Here is a 22,489-nt window from a genome sequence, read left to right as displayed (position 1 = left end):
TCACTCTCCGTCTAACTCTTAACACACTCTCTCACACACAATTTCAAAGGGAACTCATTCATAACGTGGCATGACAAAGGAAATTCTCTGCTGACAGCTTTATGGAGTGAGAAAGTTCCCTGTCTTTACTGCCCGGATGTCACTTCCTATCAAACAGATCCTTGGTCTCAGCGGTTGTGCTCTCTCATGCAGCCAACTCAACTAATTTTCTGTCCAACAGTTAAAATCATTCAGGTGCTTAATATCTCAGGTGTGGAGCTGAGTAAAGAGGGGAGCACGGATTTGGACTCTTCAGCCTAATTCAAGTCTGGGGACTTTTTTTAATGACCTGAAGACATCAGAAACGAAAGTAAAGTGACTGCATCCCGCCTGTGCCCCACGTCATGCAGTGCCTCTGCTTCGGCCAAGAAACCTCACCTGGTGTGCATAGCTTTTATGAGCTTGGTTGGCTTACCCACAGGGATGTTCACACTGTGCTTTGATGCCAGAAAAAATTCTGAAATCAAGGTTGAGACTTGCAGTGGCCAACATTTGCCTGCTAGTCGTACAGCCAGGCGAGCCAACGTGAGCTTGGCTGACATGATAGATAGTGACCCCCCTCTATTCAGGGAGGAGAAGCCCCCCCCGGTGGTGGAGCCTTCAATAGCTTATTACTTTAACCAAAACTGCTGATTCGTTTCAACTGCCACAAGCATCTCTCCGCTCAGTAAAATAGATTGTTCTACTGCTTCAGTTTACCAGAAAATATATAAATATGCAGCACAGTTGGTAGGTTTGGCATCCTGATGCCATTTTATTATAAACAGCATACCTGCTCACAGCATCTTCTATAAATAGCTCTTGCATAGTTTGTAGCCATGATTTGTCCTGTTGTAAGAGAACAAAAATTGTTTAGGCACATCAGACATATATATCAAGCCATTAAGCTCCCACATTACCACCCTTGGGAGATAGCTTTGAGCATGTATGTCTATGTTTTTTAAGTCTTCCTTTTCTCTGTTATCCGAACACGTCAGCCTTAGAGCATTTTTCCATGATATCTGTAGTTTGTCCTTAAATATCTTTTAATATCTTCTCTGTGGAAGAAGGTTTTGCTCCTTTTTTTGTGTTTTGACACTATCATGGAACCCACAAAGGCTATCTATGTATGTATCTAAAAATGCAAAGTCCCCAAGATTAAAAAACTATTTTTAAGAGAGTCCTGGGCCAACATCTAGCACAGGTTTAAACCACGGACCCTCAACAACAGTAATCACTCAGCCAACATGCTGTTCAACTCAGTATAGTAACTATTAAAGCTGGAAATGTGTTCTCTAAGAACTAAAGCGTGTTTAAAGTTGTGTTTAATCTCAGTTCAGCTGTTAATTATGTTTGTGAGATCATGACACGACAAAATGTATCTGTGCGATCCAGCATCAAGTGAAGAAAATTACCTGCAGGTGTTTCCAGTTCTTTTTCGGTCACATCTTGTCTGATGCATTTATACTCATTACTGATCTCTTTGTGTGTTTGTGTGTCGATGCTTTACAGATAATTGATGAAGAGGAAACACAGTTTATGACCAACTGCCCCCCTGCAGTGACAGAGAGCACTCCTCGCAGAAGGACCAGTATCCAGGTGTTTTGGACTGCACCCCCTAGTGGCTCCGGTTGTGTTTTTCTCAAGTATGTATACAGCAACGGCTGGTCAGCCTGCTTAGCAGAGTCAAGCCCTCAGCTCAAACAATGAAAACAATAGTCAAATTTAGTCTACGTATCCAGCCTTCTGTCAAAAATACGGGTAATTGCAGGTTATCCTCCAGATGTATTACTCATGTGAAACTGATTCATGTAAGCTGAAGCTAGGCTGATGGCGCTTAGGCTGCAAAGCAGAATCGGGACCAACTGCAGTTTAAATATGCACCCAGAACAAGAAACTCACTGTTGAGGCAGGCAGACATAATGCTTCGTTATTGTATTGTCACAAGGAACTTTGCAATAATTTAAAAAAAAAAATGCAGAGGAGCACCTTTATAAACAGTACAGTGTGTGCTTTCTCTCGGGTGTGTACACACTAACACGCACACCCCCACAACACTGCAACCATCGCAAACAGAATCCAAATCTGACACTCTGTAACTGTCTGTACTTACTGTGCTTTGCCTGATTTAATATAGCTTTATAAATATCTTCAGATATTTAAATAAGATGTTTTTTGTTTTACCAACTGTCTTGCTCTCTCTTAATTTCAAGTCCACATCTAATAAATTAATATTTATACAAGTATACTAAGTGAAATTTAGCCTCAAGTCTCAAGTAAGTAGCTTTTCGATTTTATATAGATAATTTAGAACTAGGATTTTTAAAAGAGATTGATTTAGTGCAATGACTTTAGTTAAATTTTTTTAACTAAATCCTCTCATTTGGCTTGATAAACTAAATATTACCTTTAGTAGTTTAATACCTGATATGCACCACTCATTTCGTGCTGTTGTAAGTGCTCTGGGCTTACTTGAACACAGAAGACTAGTCATGTTAAGCTGAGGACACATCATGACAGAAATCCATTTATTAATCCTGTACTTCACTGCAGGGAAATAATGAGAGTGCATGAAGTGGAAAGGCACCGAGGGTCTGTGCGGTTCACGAAGGCTTCTGATAAATGCATTATTTAACCGTTTGTATGCTCTTTCTCTGGTGTGTGATCTACATCTATCATTGTTTATTTACAAAAGAATCATTAAAAATCGCTTTTGTTTTTGTTTTCATCCTCACTATATGTTGTCATCCTAATTTTCAAAAGGCTGGTCACGTTCCACGATATGTATGCTCTCCCTGTAGAGGCCAGGGAGATAATGGTTGAATTGTATTTGGTACTTAATAGATAAAGGAAACAGTTTAAAGTGTGACAGAGTGCACAGCCTTGAAAGAGATACTTAAAAGTGCAGAGATGTCGCTGCACTATCAGCACATAGACAATGCAGAAAGGAGAGAGTAAGAAGCTTACTGTTCAGAACACATGTCTGTGAAAATCATAATTACAGGCTGGCAGTGGGTATTTGTCTCTGCTCTTCACCCTGACTGCAGTAATGATGACAAGGTTTTTGCATATGCCACTCTGCTCGAATGCAGCCACTGTCCTAGTACAGTCTTATTGATATAAAAAGTACAACTCTGTAAAATTTTTATGTGAAAGTCCCTGCATGAAAAACTTCTTAGAGGGAGATACGTTGCTGCTCACTGGTGGTTATTATATTGCACAACTTCCAGTAAAACATTTGTGCATAAACAGGCACATACTGTACAATCACTGAACAGCAGAAAACAACATAATAATGTGAAATACCTTCTTATCTTATATTAGCTTAGAGTAGACAAGTTTCATTACCAATGCAGGTATAGGGTAAATATTTGCTTTTAATTTTCTCCATATCAGGGAAGGTAGCTGCCTTTCAATAATGCTGTTGGTAAAATGTCATCTTTAAAAAAACTAACAAACAGACAAATAAAAAACATCTGGTTATGAACTTACAAGTTTGTGCACAAGTCTGTCTCATAGAAACTGACTCACATGTACCAGGAAATCCTGCTCCTCGTGAGTGGTTTGCTACAGTATAATTGATGGGCAGTTGCTGTCTTTTAGATGGAAAGTCTGAGCTTGGTGGTTTGGGTTTCTCAAAGGTTGATCTGTGATGATAGGGTTAGGCAAGGATGCTCATTTACCTCCTGAACTCAGAGCACTCATTTTGAAAATCTTACCATTTATTTTTAGCCTTCTCATAAGCTCAAATCAAAGCCAAACTTTCCTTTGCTGGGTTTCTGTTGGTGTCTCACTCTTGTTTAACTAAAATGATAGTATGCAGAAGCGATGCATAGATATATAGGCCTTGTAGAGTGCTATGAGCCTATTAGCAAATATAATGACCGTTATTAATGAAAGTGGCTGCTTAAAATAAGAAGCTGCTATATGCGTGTTACACTGTTCAAGAGAGAAATAATCATTTAATAAGTTTTTTATTTATTTATTCCCTTGAGCTTAAGGGAAAAATTGCTACTAGCCATCGTAATTCAAACCTAGTTAGACACCAAAAAGGTTTAAAAAAATGTCAAAATCTGAGAAAGTTGATTTTCTTCTTAGTCCTCTATTTATTACTTTGGTGAATTATTATTCCTTAATTGGAAATAGAACAGAAGAGACTCCAAAATGCTCGATAAATATAAAACTCATCATCTTATTGTAATCCTTCCCCTATCTGGTCCATTAATATTATCCCGAATGTTCTCAACAGAACACCCAATCTAACAGAAATCACCTTATACATCAAGTTTTAGTCTATTTTTGATTTCACCAAATGTTTAGCTATTGCTAATTAGCTAAAATATTTTGCTTCTGTTCATCTCCTAAATGCACCCAAAAACCCATATCCATAAGTATCTAGTGACACAAAGTACTCTGGTGTCAGTGGTATTATCAGAGTGTAGTTCCTCTGGTTGATTACATCCTGATTGTTCCACGGAAGCTATAACTAAATTCAGTCCATATGTTGCTGTCACCACTGAATTTGCTACTATCTTGTCTCTTTCCATTTGTTGGTGTGAGACGTTTTATTTGTAATTTCCCTCTGGCATGCTATATGGATAGTAGTGTGGTATGTTTTGATGAGCTGTCTGAGTATATCAGTGATCTGGTGAATGTCACAACCACATGCAGCTGTCAGAGCGTGTTTAGCTCCATCAGTTAGATGACACAACAGATAAAGGATGCTTTGAGAACACTGGAAGCAGTCCTACAGAAATTAAATGTAAATACATTTGTCTTGGAGTGGATTTATGTTTAGGCATCTTGTGAGTTCTTCTTGCAACTGAGAATATGGATCTTCATTAATTTCATCTTTTTGTTGTAGCAGGAGCTGGTTGTAGCCTTAAAACAGCAGTCTCTGCTGCTTCCCCCCCACTTTTTTCCCTTTGCTTCTCTCTTTCTCACGTCTTTCCTTTTTCTTTTTGTTAATCTCTCAGACTTACACTACCCAGAGACAGACACTCGTACACACACACTCTCAAATCAGTGCACTTTTGTGGTGATTGGGATCGGCGGTGGTGTGGATCCAGCAAAGTAAGATAGAATTTAAATTGGATGTTAAATAAGCATTACTCGGCCTGATTGTCTAGCCAGTCCAGGAAAGTGGGCGAGCAGTGAAGCAGAGTTTGCTCGTCTATCTCTTGGAGATATGTGGAATTGGGGTGAGATTGAATTAAGGTGTGAACAATTAGAGAAGTGCTGGTGGTGTCACTTACCTTGAATCAGTTCATCTGCGTTATATGAGAGGCTTTTTTGGCAGTAAAATCATACCTTCTTTCAAATACCATTTTAATCTTACATCAAGCAGGGATGCGAGGGAAGTGAGTACTCTCATGTGTAATATGATCTTAATGTCAGAGGTTCCCAAATTGTCTAACTTCTCAGTATTTGCCAAATTTTTAAGTTAGCAAACAGAATATTTTCATTAGAAATAAAAAAAGAAAACTAAGTGCAACAAGAGTTAAGACACCTGTGATCACTGATGCAAGCTAGAAGACCTTTGATCATCAGAACAGAATCACAGACATGATTTCTAATTAACCCAACTACTGGAAACGAGAAAGGACAGGGGAAAGATCAATGGCTAACTAAATAAAGGTTTTGGAAAACTTTTCCAGCAATAATCAGGAGATATAGATTGAACCACTGTAACATTATTTGGAGCTGCAGGATGTCCTAAAATAAGTGCTTCAGAGTTAGTAAAGAGGTAATCAGTGGAAATTTAGGTTTCTGTGACAACTTGGACAATGTGAAGGAGACTGCATCCTGTCAGCCCCTGTGGATTATGTCCAAGAAAAATCCTTTTTCTCTTCTCTTGTTCTCTTCAGCACAGCACTGAAAGATTGGTGGAATTTGGTCAGGATTACTACTGTGAATGCATAGTCCTGATGGCTGGATGAAAACGCTAAGCCAGTGTGGGTTTGCGGATCCAAGAGTGTTGAGGACACAACATTTATAGAGAGCACAATGCATGTCTGTGGATATAACAAAACACTGGCTGACAAGATGCCTCCCAGCCCCTAGAAGCCTGGCAAAAGAGGAATATCCCAGCATGATAACAATATGAAGCTTCTTCTTATTCTTTTGGCTGCTTCCTTTAGGGGTTGCCACAGCTGATTGCCTGCCTCCATCTCCCCCTATCCCTTCTGTCACACCAACACACTTCATGTCCTCCTTCACTACATCCATGGCTATTTTCTTTGGTCTTCCTTTTTTCTTCTGCCTAGAAGCTTCATCTTCAACATCCTTTGCCAGTTTATTCACTATCCCTACACATATCTCTACAGTGGTCCAAACCATCTCAGCCTTGCCTCTAACTTTTTCTCCAAACATTTCAACCTGAGCTGTCCCTCTGATTTCGATTTCTGATTTCCCTGCCACCTCCGGTTCTGCTTCATGGCTTTCTGTTACTACCACCATCTCCAAACATCATCACATCATCACAAGTCTCAGTATAATCACGTAAATCTTCACTTTCACTCTTGCTGCTATCCTTTGGTCACAAATTACCCCTGATACTCATTCCCACCTACTCCACCCTGCCTGCAATGCTTTAGTTCTCATCTCTTGTCCACTGTCTGTCGCTTTGGATGCTTGATCCCATCTACCTTCAGTACCTCTACTCCTTGCAGCTTCACGGTTGGACCTTTCTCCCTCTCATTCACACAAATTCTGTCTTGCATCTACTGACTTTCATTCTGCTTCTCTCCAGAACATATATCCAAATCCAGGCGCTCTAGATGCCTCCTGCTCTTTACTCTAACTATAGATCACAGTGTCATCTGAGAACACCATAGTTCATTGCTGCTTGACCTCACCTGTCAGCTTGTCCATTACCACTGCAAACAAGAAGGGGCCTAGAGCAGATCCCTGATGTAATCTATCCCCATCTTTAATCCATCGGACACTCTAACCACTCCTACATATCTTGCTGTTTTCATATATGTCTGGCACCACCTTCGTATACTTGCTTGCTGATCCTGACTTCCTCATTCAGTACTATATATAGTTCCTCTCTTGACACCCTATATTCTTTCTCTAGATCCACAAAAGCACCATGTAGGTCTTTCTTACCTTCTCTGTTCTTCTCCATCAACACTCTGCTCTTTTTTGACATAAACCCATACTCCTGCTCACTGATCATCACCTCTCTTTTTAACCAAGCTTCAATAACTCTTTCCCGCATCTTCATGGTATGGCTCATCTGCTTTATTCCTCTGTAGTTAAAATAGCTCCACACATCACCCTTGTTCTTGAAAACGAGCAAACTCCTTTCAATTTTTCAGGCATCCTCTCACTCTCCAAGACACCAATTTCCCCAAATTGCAAAGGAATGAATTTTGCCCCATTTTGCTCCATCAAAGAAAACAATGGCGGCTGTGATTTTGATATAGTGCATCTAAACTGTTTTCATTTATACAAGTGTAAGTAGCCTACTGTAAAACTTGCAATAATGTAATTACTGTATAATATTGAAACATTTGGCATTTAGATGATAGAAGCGTACAGTAATGTCAGTTGCATATTGTATACAGTGGCAGGCAGAGGTGTGGGTGTGACAGGAATAAAGGACCCACGCACACAGCCTTACATATTGACAGGTGTTTTAGTTCCAACTGTTCCTGACATGCTTTGCTTGCGCAGCTTTCCAGCTGCCTTCTCCGGCTCTCACATTGCACAGCTCCAGTCAGGTCCCTGTAACATTCTGAAATAGGGAAGGCATGACCAGGTGATAAAGAACCGCTGTATGGCTCATCCTCTCCTGACACCACACCCTGAACCAACTGCTCCACCCCTCCCCTGCAGCTGAGCCACAAACCACACCCCACTGCCCAACTTAGGCTTGGGACCCATCCGGCCTAGCCTAGCCCTGGCCGAGGAGTTCCTCATCCAGGGCTAGGCCGAGGGAGGCAGCTGGGCAGCCACAAACACCGACTCCAAGGAGGAGGCTCTGGGGCACTTCACCCCCACATTTCAAAATGGTGCTCTATGAGTCAAGTACGGTCAGGCCTTCCATACTGGGACCTTCCTCCCAGTTTTCTTTCTTTAGCTCCAACACCACCCGCGGCTTCCTGCTGAACAGTATCTCATAGGGAGAGAAGGTGTGAGGCACCTCACACACTGCAAACAACAGAGTGTCTAACCAGCGATCCCAATTGCATTCATCCTTGCGAATGAACTTCGCAAGGATGAATGGATTTTAAAGTCTTATTCAGCCACTCCACCAAATTGTCAGTCTGAAGGTGGTAGATGTGGGTCAGAACAGATTTAATACCCAGTAATTCATACAGTTATTTCAGCATGCAAAACATAAACGATGTGCCCTCGTCAGTCAGTATCTCTTTTGGGATTCAGACTTGAGAGATGACCTGAAACAGAGCCTGCACCACAGTCTTTGCAGAAATGGTGCACAGCGGCACTGCTTCAGGATACCGCGTTGCATAGTCCAACAGGACTAATGCAGAGCGATATCCACGTGCACTCGGGGGAAATGTGCCAATGAGGTCCATGCCAACGGGCTCAAATGGGACCTCAATTAAAGGTTACAGGCGCAAAGGCGGAATGCCCGGCTGGTTAACCAGCTGACACTCCAGGCAGGATGTCCACCAGGATGCACGGCCGACTAAGTCTACCCATTTACGCTCCAGAGTTTTATTATATCCCATATATGTATATATCGTCTCCCTCCCCCATGCTGTAGAGATGCACCGCTGTGAGCAGCGGCAGTGTCATCGAGGAACCAACCCGAGCGACTTGACTCTCCAACACCTTGTCTGGCACTCAGACTGGTCCTGCAGCTATTTCTGCTGCCTGCTCCCAGAGCATGGCTACCAGCTGGGCCACTATCCAGGCCAGTGCCTCAGTTGGCAGGGCTGGTTGTGGTTCCGCCGTGCCACGGCTCGGGTTTCGGCACCACTGTGTCAGGAATAAAGGACCTGCGCACACAGCCTTACACGTTGTCAGGTGTTTTAAGTTTTTTGAACTGTTCCTGACACGCTTTGCTGCAGCTTTTCAGCTGCCTTCTCCGACTTCACACACCACACAGCTCCATTCAGGTCCTGGCAATCTACTGAAATAGGAAAGGCATAACCAGGTAATGAAAAACGGCTGTGGGGGTCAGCCTCCCCTGACACCACACCCTGAACCCACTGCTTCACCCCTCCCGTGCAGCTGAGCCACAAACCACACCACAATGGGCTTTATGTCAGTGAGATTAGATGGCGTACGGCATGTGGAATAGTCTAATTGTGTGATGTGAAAAATGAGAATTTTCTGACTAATTGACATTGCACGTGGTGGAGAATGGTAGCCTGTTGGAAATCTTAATTCAAAAGTATTTCGACTACAGTCAGGCCTTTTGTGGCTCACCACCTCTTGAAATCAAAGACTGCATCTGCTCAGTGGCACTGTTGATAATATGTTGAAAAGGTAAATGAAGGGATCCCAAAATTCACCATGTTTTGTTAAAATTAAGGAGCAGATACATTTTTTAAAATCAACAGCTGTAAGCCTTTCAGGCACTGAAATGTTTTTTTTTTCTTCGTTTTTCTTTTGGCAGGTAGTTATAATGGGTGGAATTGGTGGAAAGGTACTATTACTGTTACTTGCAAACTGTCTTATCCTTCAAACTATACAGTATTCTCAGTAACTTACAGAGTGTCATGACTTTATTGTACACACAGAGATAATTGGATATCATAAAAATACATGTGTTAAAGTCCCAGCATCTATCAAATTCTTGATCTTCCACCTAATCTGCAGGATAACTTGCGTTGAACATCTTGGTTTTAAATGGATATTCACAGTGATCATCTCTTGTTTCTCCAGTTTTGTAGAAAACTAATATTTTGCTATTTAACAATATAAATATGGATTTTCGAATTTATTGTATATTGCTGTTATCCACTGATATAGACATTGGATTTGCAGTTGAAGTGGTCATTCATGCTTTTTTTAATTTATGTGAGAGGTGCATGTGGACATATCAGCAGTGAGATGTGCAGCTCTGTGTAAAAACACAATAAATATATAAGATTTCACACCCTGTAGGTTAATGCACATTTCCTGTTGTTTTTGAGATTAGCTCAGCTCAATAGAGCATGCTGCTGCTCCAGAATAAATAGCATCCAAACTGTCCAGCTGGAAGGGGCCCACCTGGATCAGATGTTACCCCTGGACTTGCATCCAGTATCTCATTGTTGGGGTTTATCCCCGTGGAAACCTTCCTGCAACCATGGCTGGTGTAAATAGCTGGTGTTTGTGAGGAAGTTAGGTCCCCGGTGGCTTGTTTTCTGTTGTTGCTTCTCAAGTCTGTTGGCATCTGAAAAGGTCTCTTTGTGGCTAATTTACATGTCAAGGCCCCTCATAGACACATGCTTCTTCACTACTGAATGAAACAAGCCTCTGAAACAGCTCAATCTAGAAAAACCTCCCCATAGCAGACCTCACATTTCGTGGCCATTACTTTTGGCCTGTCATTCAATCTTTATTGACATAGTGCATAGCCAGCTGTACTGTACCAGGTATTTTGGTGAACTGCCTTAGGAACGTTTGTCTAACTTTAACCTTTATTACTGAGGCATGCCTTTTTGTTTATTTTAGTTTTATGCATTAAATAACTTGAAAAACATTTTTTATATTTCCTAGTGAGCTCTAATAGCTACTTTCAGGAAGATATTGAAAAACAGAAATATGAATAACTCTACAGCTATTAGCTCTGCCATGATCCACAGCTCAGACTAGTTTTGTTATTAAAAATACATAAATAAATAACATTTCCTCATTTTTTCATGTCTTGGTATTTTCTTTTTGTAATTTACACTCTTACTTTTTCCTCCCTTTACACTTGCACTTTCTGTTCCCCTCAACAAACTTTGCTTCTCACAGTTCCCCTCTCTTCTTGTTACTCTATTTAGGGCTAGCATTGTGCAGAAAAGGATAATCTATTTCCAGGATGAAGGCTTACTCACCAAGAAACTGTGTGAGAGAGGTAGGTTTCTTATAACGGTTTGGATATAAAGTATTACTATCAAAATGATGCTTTATTTTTGCTCCCCACTGACAACCTTTTATTTTTTTCTATCCTTTTACTCAATTTTTTCGTTCGCAATCTTTGCATTACACTTTTTCATGCACTGATGCGAATGATTGTGAGTACGACCCCCCGGGGTTGCATGGCGATGGATGCCACACTGAGCGGCGAATCAAAAGAACAGTGCTGCACACCTTTTCTCCATGTTCTTCCTTTTGGCTCACCTCTTACTTAACTATCACTCTTTTATATGACAGGCACCCATCTCTTCTGCTCCTTATACTAATCAGTAATCTTACTCTGTGTATCTGTGTGATCTTTTGTTTTTCTCTCCCATCACTTCTGTACAGAATCCCTGTATGGAGATACTACTGATAAACCATTGCTTGACTGTTGTGCCTGTGGAACGGCAAAGTACAGAGTCACCTTCTATGGAAACTGGTCAGAGAAGATTCACCCCAAAGACTATCCCCGTAAGCACAACTTTTCAGTTCTTCATGTCATCTCATGTCTTATACATACTGCATGAATTAAGGAATTGTCACTAAAAAAACTAAACCTGTAGTAACGTGATTTTGCTAACAAGCATTGTGGGCATAGCCACAATTTTAATTTAAATTAGCATAGATTCTTCTGTAGGGATGGGTATCGTTTAGGTTTTATCTGATACCAGTACCAAACCGGTACTTTTGAAACGGTGCCGGTGCTTAAACGGTGCTCAAACTGGTGCATAAAGAATGAAGAACACAAACTTTGTCCAAAAACCTCTCATGTTCAGTTGTTTTTTTGTAAAAAGATAACAATGTCAGCCTTTTCTGCAGCTATAGGGCATACATGGTATCACTCTTGGCTGGAAGCAGTGCTTAAACAATGGAAAAAACACCAACTTTGTCCAAAAACCTCTCATGTTTAGCTGTTTTTCAATTTTTCTTTGGTCATTTTAGCCTTTTTGGCCAGGGTGAAGGGAGTATCTGCCATCAAACAAGAAGACAGCCGCATGTAACTACGATGGTGTTTGCTAGTTCACCTTACATGCATTAATATAATAACGTGGTTAGCCTACTCAACGTAAATTACACACGAACAACATGAAGCTACTCACGCAGAGGAGAACGGCTGCTGCTGCCATCATCATCCGTCATCATTCTGCTACACTGGCAGGGCTAGGGGCCAGGACTCTACTCTTCGGGTTCTTGGGGGATGTTGTTAACTCTGGGTCCGATAACAGGCACCACACCCGCAGTAGATGTGCACGGTGTGAGGTCTTGCAGCAAGCTATCAAATACGGTGCATTTCTCGGCTTTTAAAAAAACGCTATGCGTCGCCAGGTGTTTAATCAGATTCGAGGAGTTACCTCCTTTGCACAGTATCACAGTATCAGCTTAAAGCACTTGTTGCAGGCTGCTGAGTTTGCAGCTTTAGCTGTGGAGTACAGCCAGACTTTTGACCGCCTTGGGCATTTTTAATCTGTAGCTCTGCTCTAAAAGAACGTACGTACCTGGGCCCGCCTACTACGCTTGCAAAGGTAAAATGATTGGCTAGAATCCAAAGTGTATGACATGTCAGAAAAAAAAAGCACCGAAATAAAGCACCGAAATGTGCGCTGCTTTTCGGTCTGGTTATTACCGTTTATGTCAGAACCGGTGCCATAATGGCACCGGATACCGGTACCCATCCTTATTCTTCTGTGGTTATAAATTCTTACTATGACCATTTAATTCTGTTTTGGTAACAACAAACTCAAAACCACACTGCCTTCTTACAAAACAGGTGTTTGTCTTCTGATTTGTTGAAACGATGTTCTAAAATAATGGATTGGAACTAAGAGTCACAGAAAAGGTTGGATGTCAGTGGGAAAATAGACTGTATGAAAAAATTATGTAGGGACGTAGGACATAGCCAGTTCTGGCTACCTTCTACCTTGAGTACCATGAAGGCAACTGTTGTTGTGATTTGATGCCAAATAAATTAAACAGAATTTATCCGAATTGCTAAGTTACTGACTAATAAACTACTAGGATTTAATTAAACAAAAGTGAAGTAAGAAAGAAATTGTTATGGAGGATTGAACAACATGCAGAAAGCATTCTGGAAATTTGAGAATTGTAACACTGGAGTAGGGATTGACTTCTTTTTGGTGCCTGCCTCAGTAGGCAGTTTTTGGTACTTATGCAAACCACCAAAATATACACAATTTAGTTAGACCATTAAAGCTACTGGGAGGTAAAGTGTAACTTATTTTGTTGTATAATGTGGATAGATGCGTGTTTGTTGTGGTTTACCTGGGGAAAAGATGGCTGCATGATTCACTGTGACAGTGTTTGCTAAACTGTGGAGCAACCAGATGAACAGGGTAAATAATATGGAATGAAACTAAGTTGAATAGGAGTTGTGTATGGGAAAAGGATAAACAAGAATTTGTTGATACTATTATTGGGAAAAATGTGTTTCACACTACACACTACAAAAAATGTTCAGGAATGGTTTGTGGAAGATAATGAAGGATTTAAGATCAAACTTAAATAGCTAGCCCAAATAAATAGCCTAAACCTATACGAATAGCTAACTAAATCTCACATTTTCCCAAAACAGCAACTCTACAGTGTGGATGATTTAGCTCTATGGTTATAGGCCTGAGTAATGATGTGGGTATTGAGCTGTTTTACTGTGGTTGGGTGCAATGCATATAACCTTGAGACTCACAATCAGGATGTGAATGGACTTTAAGATTACACTGGCTCTCTTGTCTAAATCAGGCTCTTGCCATTCAGATCAATATGCCGATTAGAGTGGAATAAGATAAACCCTGAGATCGAAAAGCGAGCTAATTCACTGTTTTATAGAAGAAGTAGCTATATGAGAGTCACTGTCACACAAATTTATGAAAACACACACACCCACACCTCACAGATAGATCAGTTGTTAAAAGGATAGGGCAAGCTGTGTGGCTTCTATTTCTTTCCCTTGCTACAGATTGATTCGTCCTTGCACAAAGTTATTTCCTTGGTAAGTAGTGGAAATAACTCTGCACATATTGTACTGCATAATATTATTCACTGACTACACCACAGAAAGCATATAGTATGATTTTGCTCTTCTGTAGTACAAATAATTTTTTTGCTACTAGATCTGCTATTGAGCCACATGTCACTCTCCTATTCTTAACTATGTTTCCTTTAACTGCAGAAGCCGTACACTGCTGGGCTGACCACATTTCAGTGTAAAACAGGCCAACAGGAGATTTTTTTAACTACGTGACATGATAACCTTGACAGTTCTATTTTCTTTTTTCCCCTTTGTCCCCATTATATGTCATACAGACAAGTGCGGCTATTTAGTGCAAGTGATGGCAGTTCCCTTGGACACAGAGTGTAGACGCCTGCCCTAGAAAGATTGATAGAATTAATATATAAGATATTAAGATAAAAGAATAAAAAAGAACAGTATTCCTCTATCAAACTTAAACAAAATATATTAAAAAAATATGTCTTTCATTTTTTGTCTTGTTTGTCTTCTTTTTCCTTGGACTAAATATTAATTTACTTTGTAAGATTTCACAAGCCTGTGCATTCACAGCTACCAAAAATTGTCATCTTTTTACATGTAAATAATAGTGTATAATAGTGTAATAGATAATGTAAAGTTTAAACTCTAAGCTCTATCAAAGTTTTTCAACACCACAACTACACTGTCTTAAATTCATCTTCTATCCAAACATCCAGACTCATTTAACTGGCTTATATTATGTCCCAGATAAATATACGACTTGCCACTTGACTGCTATCGAACACTATTTTCCATCACATGTGGGTAAGAATATCTTGTTTAAAGTGAACAAAAACTTTACAAAAACCTCTGGCATTAACTCATTTTTTTTGCAGCATTGTATTTTCATTTGCAATTTAACTTTTTTTTAATATATATAATAAAGCTTTTAGTCACAAGCTCATGGTACTTCATAGGTTTGACCAGGGCTATACAAACATCATTATACTTTCTGGTTGGTAGAGCAAGGTGTCCTTTCAATACCGGTGCATAATAAGATCCTACGCAAGGTGATAATAAGATAGGATGGGGGGATAATGTAAGAATGTGAAAACATGAAACACCAAGAGCTTGAGTTAGATTATTGTGACCCCACAGTAAGATAGTAAGGACAAAAAAATGACCTGTAAACATCAACGAGGAGCCTATTGATCCTAGATAAACTACAGTATTCTATATATTGTTATGCTTTACATAATAGTGGAGGTTGAGGTGTGATGTCTACTGCTGCATTCTTGGTTTGATTGCCGGTGTGGGGTCAGTAATGGAATGATGCAGAGGGCATTTTAGGAAAAAGGGTGAGATGGCCATTTAAAAATACGTTTTATTTTTTTGGCTTTACAGGTCGTGCCAATCATTGGTCAGCAATAATTGGTTCCTCCCACTCTAAGAACTATGTCCTGTGGGAATATGGGGGCTTTGCCAGTGAAGGCGTCAAACAAGTGGCTGAGCTGGGTTCACCAGTTAAAATGGAGGAGGAGATCAGACAGAAGGTAAGATACTCCAGTTGAGATGACTGTATTATACATGTGGTAAATAACATTTAAATTTGTATTAATAATATATTTAGTTGGGATATTTACCAAGTAAATGAATTTATTTCTAAGAATGTTTTTCCTTGACGAAAACCGGGAAAAAAAGGGGAAAAATGAATTGTGCAACACTACAGGAGCCTCCGGGGATGTTCCAGGGTATGCACACCTGAGTGCGATATACGATGAATTGCTTTGACATTGTTGTCCAGATCATTTAGTGCTCTCAGGCATCTTTGCTATTCTTAGACTGCCTCTACTACTACATTTAACCAGTACACAGCATCAGGAGCAGTACCGCTGCTGGGAACCGGTTTAGACGTCAGAAGATTAGAAGATATTTTCCCAGGTGTTTCATGAAATTTGGACCAATTATACCTCTAAAAAGTGCAGCCGCACCAGTTAATCTTTGATCACAACATGGGGTTTGAGACAACTCGGAAAGTGCTTTGAAGGCAAAAGGAGGAACCTGTTGTTTTTCATCAAGACAGTTAATTAGTAGCTGATTTCAGTTAGGTTGTACTATGTCTCTCTATGTGTATCCAAAGGATGTTTCTTTTATTTTAACTTTAACTGTCTTTTACAGCATCTGGTTTTCTTTCGAATGAAGTCTGAACTTTTTATACAGTCTTTGTACTTGTCATGTTCTTCCTGCTTCCTTGGACTATAATCTCTGTTACTTCCACAAATAGCACGTTATATCTTTATTTTTTTCCTTCCTGAGCGTTGCTGTCTCTCTCAGTCTCAAAATTACCCATGCAGGCAGAGCATATGGTCCCGTTGAGCGCTCACTGCTAGCTAATTTTGAAGACCTGGTGTTGTAGCAGATAATGAGGGCATAGTTTGAGCAAAGGGGTCTCCATGTCATTGCTACCTTCCCACAGCTATTACAACACACTCTATTATTCTTTTCTCTCTGCCTGGATCATTAGACAAGTTTCTTCCAAGGTTAGAGGTGAAAGTGAAATTGGGTTTAGATTTGACTGACAAATAGAAAAAAGTTTTCTAGAAAACACAAATTTGATTTTATTGAAACTGGCTTTCCTCGTATTATATCTGGAGAACATGACACAGAAATTCTTCACAAATGTAATCAAACTGTGAAAGAGAACCCACTTTTCTTTAGTTGATTTACATTGCTGGACTGGACGCTATATTTTTTCAGCAAACAGTAAGTAATATGTGACAGAGCATGCAAAAACCTGGCAAACAACATTTTAATATTTTTTTTTTGCTTTTTAATGTTTCTTTAGGTTTTGAAACTTAAAGATTAACATTTGCAAATATACATGATTAAACTTCTGATTTAAAAAACAAAACAAAACAAAAAAGCCCCCCTCCAACAGACTTAGAAGAATCCACTGATTAATCACAATCCACGCTGCATTATTGGCACTGGCTATACATGGAACAGTTGCCAACATCACTAAAGGGGGAGATTTTCTCTGGTGCCTTGCCTGGTCAACCCTCCCCTAGCAGTTTGGCTGTGTGACCCGGGGTTTCCCACTCGCAGCTGAGAAGTTTTTTGCATTTTATTCAACAAGCTACATTTTTGGGACACAGTTTTGAGAGATTTTGCAGACAGTGAAGTTAAGATAACAAACACTGGGAAGTCTAGTTGTTCTTGATGGTGTCTTGCTTGGCTGTTTTTGCGAGCACCCAGGATTGCTGCGAATGATTGTACTGTAGTAAATGAGGTACTTTTTCTCACTAATAACAATCATATCATCACCGAGTGTGGCTTGGCTTGTGCAGTTTATTTTATCTCAAGAAGGTATTGAGAGCTACCCCTTGTTTACAATTATGTTGCCTAACAGCTGCATAATGACTCAGTAGTAAAGTGGAATTGGCACATGATTGCAGGATGATGGTTACACTGGCAATCAGTATAAACCTGATTGGTCTCATACTAGTAAGATGCATGCTGTTATTCATTGCCTGGCATGATGGAAAAGTAGTGAATAACCAACCTTTTTCAGTCATCTTTACATGGCTTAATTAGCGTCATTTACAGAATTGTGTAGTAAGACATTAGGTATGATGGTTCTGTAAATGGGTCATTTTCCCTCACGAGGCTCATGCGTTATCCCTGTTTGTTGAAAACGGGTTTAGTCTGATGAACAGAAACTCAAAAACATGTTTTGTGCAATCACCTCACATGTCCACCGTATCCAGTTTTCTACAACTAATAAAACACAGAAAGTCAGCCGATGCCTTTTAAGTACGGAGGCTCGGTGAAGGAGACTCCCTCTTTTGAGCAGTGCAACGCTGCTTGGTAAACGCTGACGCAAACAGAAAGCTGATTCGCTTTTGTGTCAGGTGAGGCGTCAAGGGGGAGCAGCTAGCGATGAATGCAAAATTGATATTCATAGCCAGGCTTCACTCCAGCCAAGGGATCCGCTGATCAGAGTGTTCATACAAAGTTTCATTTGCAGAGCCAAGCGGTTATGCAGACCACGCAAATACACACACACACACGCGCACACACACACACGCACACACACACACACACACACACACACACACACACACACACACACACACACACACACACACACACACACACACACACACACACACACAGAAAAAAAACCCCCCAAAAACATTTATACAGACAGTCTTTTTTATCTTGCCTGTGTCAGTTCAGACTCTGATGACTTTATTTTATATTCAACTTTGCCACCCTTTCAGACCTACAACAAGGGTTGGCTCTACAATGTGTCTTGCTGCTCCTGCTCCTCAGATATGTGGCAAAAAATATTTGACATCTCATATCCTCTGGGATTAGGTACATCTTTAGAATTGGAATTTCAGTATAGTACACCTCTACTGATAACAGCACCAATGTTTAGTATTGGATTTTTTTTTTTTTTAGAAGAGGAATGATAAAATATATTAATGTGACATGCACAGGTGGCTATATTTACTTTATCCATCTCTACTAGCTTTCTGCTTGTCTTGCATAATTAACAAGCAGTTCCATATAAAACTGTCTTTAAAAAGTCTGCCAGAGACTTTTTAAATTAACCCTTCAGCCTCATATCCTCTATGTAGCCTGTGCCATACAACTAAACTAATTAAACTAAAATGATAAATGTTACTGTAATTACTCATTTAAGGATTCATATATTGAAATAATTGCCATAAACATTTTTCAGTTTTTCTGGTTTAAAAGGTCTTTTGGTCCAATGTCAAATAAAAAGACACATGTCTTAAGACATATGTAAAGTAGCTTTAGTAGGTGAGATGGAGAATGTAATGCAGGACCGAACACTTCTTTTCTTTTTTAAAAATTGGCTTTCGGACAGTAAACAGATGTGCATACTGTTCCATATGTCATATACAAATGCGGTTATCAGAGGACTCGGCAGCACCGGGATGCAGCCAGAGTTCATTGTTGTTGTCCCTCCTTTCATGTTTGAGGTGATTTGTATATGCATTCAATCATTACAGACGCGCAGTGTGTCACTAATGAGAAGTTTAATGAGACTCTCTCCAGGACAAGCGACCAGGGCCAAGGCCTTAGACGGATTATGAAATCTCCTATTTCCTTTCACAGCATGGGGTGTTTTTCATTATTGCACAGTACAGACGCTTATGGAATTCTCTATTATCGTGAGCTCTGCAGCTGTGTCATAGAGCGGCGATAACACCGCTCGGGCTGGAGCCAGAAAGAGACATTACAGATTAATGACAGGAAATGCAGATCTGTATAAACAGATGCACCTGTTGCCCTTAAAATATTGCCTTTTTTTGCACTTTTATTTTTTTAAATTTTGTTTGTAAAAGTGACTGAGATCCCCTCTAAATTCCATTTTGAATGTCAGAGCTTAATGTAGGAGATTTCTGAGCTGGATTCATCCAGTTGGTAAAGCTGTTACCCTGATTGCTGCTTGCATTTTATTACTGTCAAATTGTCTTGCTGATGGAAGCTAAAAGTAGCATTAGAGCTGACTAGGAGAACAACAGGTATTATGGGAAAAAAATGTTAGCTTGTTTTTAATGTTTTCCTCCTTCTGCTCCCACTTTGTGTGCTCCTAATAAGAATTCAAATGATAATTCTTCAGTTGAGTTGTTGTGAGAACAGTAAGGTTTGCCATCTGTAAGTGGGAGGCCTGTAGTTAGGAGCGTGGGAGAGAATAATAGATATGCAGGTTCCTTTGGGTCCTTGACTCGGACTGAATGAGCAGGTGTGTATGTGTGTTTCTGCTTGTATACAGAGAATTACCTCAAAACCACTCTTCAGTGCATTGAAATCTTTATTCCCTGTGGTTTTTGCTATACTTTAATTACCTGTCTTGGTAGTACTGACCAAACACAAACCCCACTGGTTGAAAAAAACAAAACAGAACAAAACAAAACCAAAAAAACAAGAACGACCAAAAAGAAAAAAACAACAACAAAAAAAAAGCAAGCACTGATTTAAAGTACCATTTTTAGAATTTATTAATGAAAGGTATCATAAGAATCGATTCTGGTGACATTCCTACTTTGTATCTAGTCTTTGATGAGAAGAATAAAGTAATGTTCTGTTATCTTCGATTTGTATTAGTGTTTTTTCTTTATGAGGAATCAATGCTGTTTTGTGATCACTTTTCGTTTCATATAGCTGGATTATTTTTCTTTAACCAACAACTCCACTAATGCAATAATTTGCACAGAAACAGCTACAGAAACCTCAAAAGTATCTGGACAAATGTGTGCACGGCTGAGCTTGAAATACACATCAGGAGCACAACATGAAACCAGAATTACAAAAGCATACAAATTTTAAAGTAGGTTCAAATTTGTATTCACATTTTCATCATGAGTGGATGTATTTATTTTTTTAAGATTGAGAAGAATTACTTAGACTTATTTTCTTATACTGAAGGTTTTCTGATGTAATTAAAGAGTCATGTAATTGAGGATTAGTGTTTTACTGGGTGTAAAAGGAAAAACCTGCAAACGCTTACACTGCTTAAAAAAATGATTTCACCACCTGTACAGATGCATCAATGAAATTTTATTTATTTTTATTTTGTTCCATGAAATAGTGTACTTCGCGATTGCTAAAAACACACACTCTTTGTTTTAATGACTGTTGACATGAAAGACAAGTGGCTTACTAAAAGGGGTCAAGTTGTGCAGGTGCTGGGAGTTTTAAATGCTGTTTGAATTCACGGTGGTTCAGATTTTTACACTCAAGTGCTTCTGAGCTAAATCTTTCTCAACCATGTTATAATATAATGAAGCACCGAAAGGAGAAACTCACTGTCTTAAAGGAGGCCATGTTCTAGACTGTTGCCAGATGAGGATCTTCCAATTTTTTGGTTGGATAAACAATTTCATACATGTCTAAATAGTTATGTATTATCTTAAGTACTGTTGTATTGGTATATCAATTGCCACATAAGTTGCATGCTTGTTTTCCCCCCTCTCGTTTTGTGGCTTTCATTATTGTACTAAACTCTAGTATACCGTTTTTGTACTTCTTGTGTGTCTGCGCTTGCATGCTGGTGCATGAGTTCAGGTTTGCCACAACGGGATAGCAATTAGCTCTAAAGGGGCCTCCCACAGAGTGAAGTCTTGACCCTAACTCTGTATCCAGCCTTGCCAAGCCATGTTGGACTGTGCCAAACCCCAGTGGGTGAAAGAGCATGCAGAAATTCCTAACACTTCACTACCCACTACCACAGTACCAACCCCCTTGGCTTTTTCTTCCACATTTTGTCTTCTGGGTAGTAGAATATATATATATATATGTATATATATATATATATATGTATATGAACAAAAACAAACAAACAAATAAAAAAAACCTCGACTTTAGGAATGAATTATTCTTTAATTTCAGCTGGCATTTTTTTCTTGGCCTGTCAAGTCAGCTTTATGAGCCCAGCAGAGATATTCCTGTTTGAGAAAACAAAGCTCTCAAAAACCTTAATGCCTGCTTTGGCTCCCAGAACTGTTATTATGATTCCCACAATCGAACAGTACAGCCAGAGGCAGGCACATTTTAAAATTTGGTGGGGTAAAAGTAAGCCAGTGTGTGCTTTGTGTATGTGCCTGTCTGTGTGCATTTGACTGCACAAAGAAATGCATTTTTATATTAACAGGTTCGAGACATATTCATGCAGATATGTTTTTATATGTCCTCCATTTGTGTGTTTGTGTGTGTGTGTGTGTGTGTGTGTGTGTGTGTGTGTGTGGCCCTAATGTTGACTTAACTGGCGTTGGGTGTAACTGGCTGACTCACATTTCAGGGCTGCCTACACAGTCATAAGGATAAAAGGTGGATTATTCTGGAATCTCACACATCTTGGCCAGAGGCAGCTTTGATAAAGCCATCCCAATACCAAGTCCCATAGAGAGGACTAGGGAGTGCTGTAGTCCCTCATGTGATTGTTTCAAGGCATTCAAAGACTGCTTATTTTCCCTGTGTGTCTTGTTTGCCAGAACTTTTCTGTGAATATTTGTCAGTTCCTCAGAGTGCGAGATGACAGTTTAGGGAAGTTAAAATTAAAATTTATGCTAAACATTGGGATGCTTTGACTTAGTACTCAGTTTGTAGTCTCTAAGGGTTAGCTTTCTCCCTTGTATCAGGGAGAAAGATAATCAAAGCTATTAATACCTCCCTTGTGTTTCATGTGTTTATCTGTTTATATGCATGTGTGCTTTTGAGCTTGTTTGTGTGTGAAGTCAACTTCAGATTTCCTAGTTGACGTGGCACTGCCTGTGTGTGAGTATTCTGCTGTTAAGTGTCCAGACTGCTACATCTTGCAGATCCAGAACAAAGTATAAGGAATTGACAAAGTGGTGTAGAGGGATTGGGAAATGGTTT

At 39.7% G+C, this 22,489-nt stretch overlaps 1 protein-coding gene across 1 annotated transcript in view; it reads left to right on the top strand.

The window, feature by feature from the left end:
* spon1a (spondin 1a) overlaps positions 1–22,489 on the top strand; it is a 57,911-nt gene that overhangs the window by 4,514 nt on the left and 30,908 nt on the right. The window contains exons 3-6 of the mRNA XM_031756925.2: positions 1,531–1,664; positions 10,974–11,047; positions 11,440–11,562; positions 15,479–15,627. Coding sequence (XP_031612785.1) covers positions 1,531–1,664; positions 10,974–11,047; positions 11,440–11,562; positions 15,479–15,627 — 480 coding nt within the window. The remainder of the gene's footprint in view (positions 1–1,530; positions 1,665–10,973; positions 11,048–11,439; positions 11,563–15,478; positions 15,628–22,489) is intronic.

Source organism: Oreochromis aureus, linkage group 1 (genome assembly GCF_013358895.1).
Source record: "Oreochromis aureus strain Israel breed Guangdong linkage group 1, ZZ_aureus, whole genome shotgun sequence".
Classification (NCBI taxonomy): Eukaryota; Metazoa; Chordata; class Actinopteri; order Cichliformes; family Cichlidae; genus Oreochromis; species Oreochromis aureus.
This window is presented reverse-complemented; position numbering and strand designations above follow the sequence as displayed.